General features: G+C 41.4%; 1 protein-coding gene across 1 annotated transcript; it reads left to right on the top strand.

Moving 5' to 3' along the window:
* Positions 1-2,921: 2,921 nt before the first annotated feature.
* PRLHR (prolactin releasing hormone receptor) lies at positions 2,922-3,980 on the top strand. The gene has a single exon (XM_042863592.1). It carries the CDS (start codon positions 2,922-2,924, stop codon positions 3,978-3,980), a length of 1,059 nt encoding a protein of 352 aa, XP_042719526.1.
* The last annotated feature ends 232 nt before the right edge of the window (positions 3,981-4,212 follow it).

Genomic DNA, 4,212 nt, shown 5'->3' with positions numbered 1-4,212 from the left:
ATAGACTTACACGCCATTCATGAAGGACTCTGCCATCTAATCTTGGAAATTCTAGGCAAGATTAATATTTGCTGTTTTGAAAGGAGAAAAGAGGATTTCTTTGGGTTAAAATGCTGAAATACTTTTTCCATTCAGCCCCCTAGTAAATATTATCTTTCCAGGTCTTGGCTTTAGAATACAGCTGAACTGAGGAAACTTTCTGCCTGAAGCCAAAACAAACAGAAAATCATTAACAGAAATAAGATAGGAGCCTTCAAACAGAGAATGAACTAGTTACTGGCTTCAGAGGTAAAGAAAATACATGTAAAAGTCAGAGAAAATGCATGGAAGTTGCTTTCTGCATATTGAAATAAAAGAACATTTAAACTTGCTTATAGGTTCCTGTGACTTGAACATTAAGGTGATCTTGAAGGCTACTTTACATATTTCATTTGATTTCTATTCTCGCATAGCAAGCATAACCTTTTTCTCATAGGAATGCAGTAGGATATTCATTGGATTTGCTCTGCAGCTTTTCAGAAAAAAAAAGTTAGTTAAAAATGTGTTTTTCAAGTACTACATGGACACTGACATTATTGTGAGTCTTCTTTCCTAGCATAAGCATCAAAACTCCAGTAGGATGTGGGCAGTATGCAGTCTGTTTAGAAATGCTCCCTGTTCATTTTTCTATGTGTTTTGGCTTGTATTAGAGACCCAGTCCAAAGCCTACAGAAATCAGCTAGAAGGCTCAGTTCGACCTCAGTAGGACTGAGATCAGTTTTCTCCCACACTAAGTGAAACAAATGTATTTACGAGTTTAAGGAAACAGTTTTTGCAGCATTCTGCTTATAAGAAAGTAGTACGGTCACAGGGGATGGTGAAAACAGTAGGATTCCTCTTTGGAATCATTACCCTCAAATCCTCCCGCTATTCTGGGTTGGACTATGTAGAGACAAATAGGTACTATATTCTTCTGGGTCCCCTCTGGCTCAGATACATGAGATTGGGCTCCAAAGTGGGATGTAGCATCCCATTTTTTGTATGGGTCATGGGTAGGTCACAATGTCCGTGAAGTGAAGGATGGTACTTCTGAGCACCTTAGTTACACATGTACTCTCCCCTCAGGCTGCAACAATGCCCATATTCCAGTCCATAGCATAATCTAATCATACATGTAGTTGCAAAATCTGTTTGAAATGGTTTGAAATGCCCATCCATCAACAAGTATTTATAGCAGAATGGTTTGGGTCTGAGCAAAGGCTACACAAGATTAACTCCTCTTTAAGAATAGAGAAAGGATTATGACATGCTTGAAATCTAAATTTTTGGTTTGTGTAATCACTCTTCCCATCATATTGAGAGAATAATAGCCTTATGGAAAACACTAGGTTAGTATTTTCTTGAGTAGTCAAAGACATTAGGATATAAACTGCCTGTAGTAGTTGTGTCTAAATCCCCTCAGTGCCTTGCTAAACCTTGCAATGTTCCCTACTTTGAAGCATTCAAAAGCTATCAGGCAGCTCCTTTATTCTTTTATTCTATTTTATTATTTTTCAAAAGTATCTCTAGTGGATGTAAATAGGAATAGTGGAGTTTCACTGTTTGTTTTTTTTTTTTCACCAGCAGAGGTCCTGGTCCCAACATGGTTGAAATGGAGGGGAGTAAAGGGAGAATTAGCACAGTAAGTGTCTGATGCTGATGTTTGCTTAAATGTGTGCTCTCTGCACACCTATCCTGATCTTTTTCTAACGCCTGAACCACACAAAACAAATGTGCTGTTTTAGAGAATGGTTTGCATTTGCTGTTTAGCATGGAAAAGGTTAGCATCTTCTTAAGGTTAATGCCTAATGAAGGAACATCCCAATTATACTTGTGCAGCTGCAATTCTAGAGACCATTTGTTGTAATTCACTATAGGTGAGCCATTACAGCTAAGCTGCTTGGGTGCTGTTATCTCCTTTGAGATCTTTGCATGTTTTTACTCTTAAAGTATGTAAAAAGCCACTGAAAATACCAGCAATGGGCAAACATTTTAACCCCATTAGAAAATAAGATTCTTTCTATTCCATGCACAATGCTCATCTCGACTTAACTCCATTCACCAGGTGCGTAGCTGAGTCCCTCTAGTGGTGTAAGCATTCATCCGATGTCTGCATGTCATTTGAATTTCATTTTACGGTCACGTTATAGCAGCAAATTTACAGGTAGCTTTTTTGGGCGCTCTGAAGACTGTGACAAAGTGGATCTGAGATTAGATGCTGTGTAGGCTCGTGTTAATGAATGCAAATTTAATTTTAGCTGGGAAGGGCAAGTACAGACATACTGCAAAGAAAGGGGAATTCTTGAAAGTATATTCAAGAACTAATTACTATCAGTAAGACACACGCAAAGAGCAACGTAATGCTCAGGGCAGCCAATAGGGATAAAAGCTTATGGACAAATCTGTCATGACCTGGTAGTGAAGTCTGTTTAAAAACACTGATCTCCACTTAGCTTGTAAATGCGCATCACTCTCTTTCTCACTCATATATTCTCTCTCTCTCTCTCTCTCTCTCTCTCTCTCTAACACACACACACACACACAAGCTCTTGGATTTGCAGAAGCCAGACATCTAGGGCACTTCTTGGCATCCACAGGAAAAATCATATGGGATTAGAAAAACACTGCAGTAAGTACTCCCTGCATTAAATGTTTATTAAGTGGCATGCTGTCAAAACCTAGATTTAATGGTAAATACAGGAGGACTTTAATGGAAATTGGCTGTATTTGATTTTTCCTAGGAACTGCTGAAAGCTGCCTCTCGAGGATTACAACTTCACCTTTTGCTTTTACAGATGCTTGTTTACTATCCATGTGGCAACCACTGCACAGCCAGTAATCCATTCATTATCCTCACTGATTGAGTGTGAGAGCAGTGCAGTGGTAACTACTTCACTTAGCTGATGGCAGACGACAAAAGCAGGGAAATGATGAATTCGGACAATTTAACCTCCCAGAGCTTTCTCTCTGCAATTCATAGCAACGCCAGCAATTTATTCTCAGGGCTCCAGTTTGTTCAGTCCTTCAAGCCACTCATCATCCCCTGCTACTCCCTAGTAGTTTTTATTGGTGTCATTGGGAATTATCTTCTTATTTATGTCATCTGCAAAACGAAAAAAATGCACAATGTGACCAACTTTCTGGTAGGCAATCTGGCTTTCTCAGACATGCTCATGTGTGCAACCTGTGTGCCTCTGACTCTCGCATATGCCTTTGAGCCCAGAGGATGGGTGTACGGACGTTTCATGTGCTACTTTGTGTTCCTGATGCAACCCGTCACTGTCTTTGTGTCTGTCTTCACCTTGACTGTCATAGCTGTGGATAGGTATTATGCCATGGTGTACCCATTCCGGAGGAGGCTCACTATCCCTGTTTGTGCCTATATCCTGGCTGCCATTTGGCTGCTGAGCTGCACCTTGGCTGCCCCAGCCTTGCTCCACACTTATCATGCGGAATTCCCAGAGTTGGACTTCTCCATCTGCGAGGAGTTTTGGTTCCATATGAAAAGAGATCGCTTGGCTTATGCTTACAGCACTCTCATCATCACCTACGTGCTGCCTTTGGCTGTCATCTCCCTGTCCTACCTGCGAATCTCAGTCAAGCTGAAAAACCGAGTGGTCCCAGGCAATGTCACCCAGGGCCAAGCTGAATGGGACCGGGCAAGAAGGAGAAAGACTTTTCGCTTGCTTGTCTTGGTGGTGGCAGCCTTTGGAGTCTGTTGGCTGCCTCTGCACATCTTCAACGTGGTAAAGGATATAGATATCAGTTTAATTGATAAGCAGTACTTCAATTTAATCCAGCTGCTATGCCACTGGTTTGCCATGATGTCTGCTTGCACCAATGCCTTCCTCTACGCCTGGCTCCATGACAGCTTTAGGGGGGAGCTGAAGAAAATGTTTGCCTGGAGAAAAAAGAAAATTGGACCCACTACAAATTGCATTATGGCCAGTGTGGTGCTGTAAACACAAGAGCTGGTGGGAGTGCACTTCCTGCAACACTGTAAGTCATTTCCACTTTTAATCAGTTCTGGTTGCTAATGACTAGGGGCTCAGTCATAACACCACATGTCCCATGGGTGACTTCCCCAGCATTTCCAGCCATACTGGAGAAGAAGAGGCAGAGATCATATCCCCAAATGTCTTTTTTTCTTTGATGGGAGCTAGAGGCTGTGGAGATCTTGGAACAAAAAAATCC

This window comes from Lagopus leucura, unplaced genomic scaffold (assembly GCF_019238085.1).
Source record: "Lagopus leucura isolate 7727_CA_CO unplaced genomic scaffold, USGS_WTPT01 Super-Scaffold_741, whole genome shotgun sequence".
NCBI classification, from domain to species: domain Eukaryota; kingdom Metazoa; phylum Chordata; class Aves; order Galliformes; family Phasianidae; genus Lagopus; species Lagopus leucura.
The sequence above is the reverse complement of the archived record's forward strand: the minus strand, read 5'-3'. Positions and strand labels throughout refer to the sequence as shown.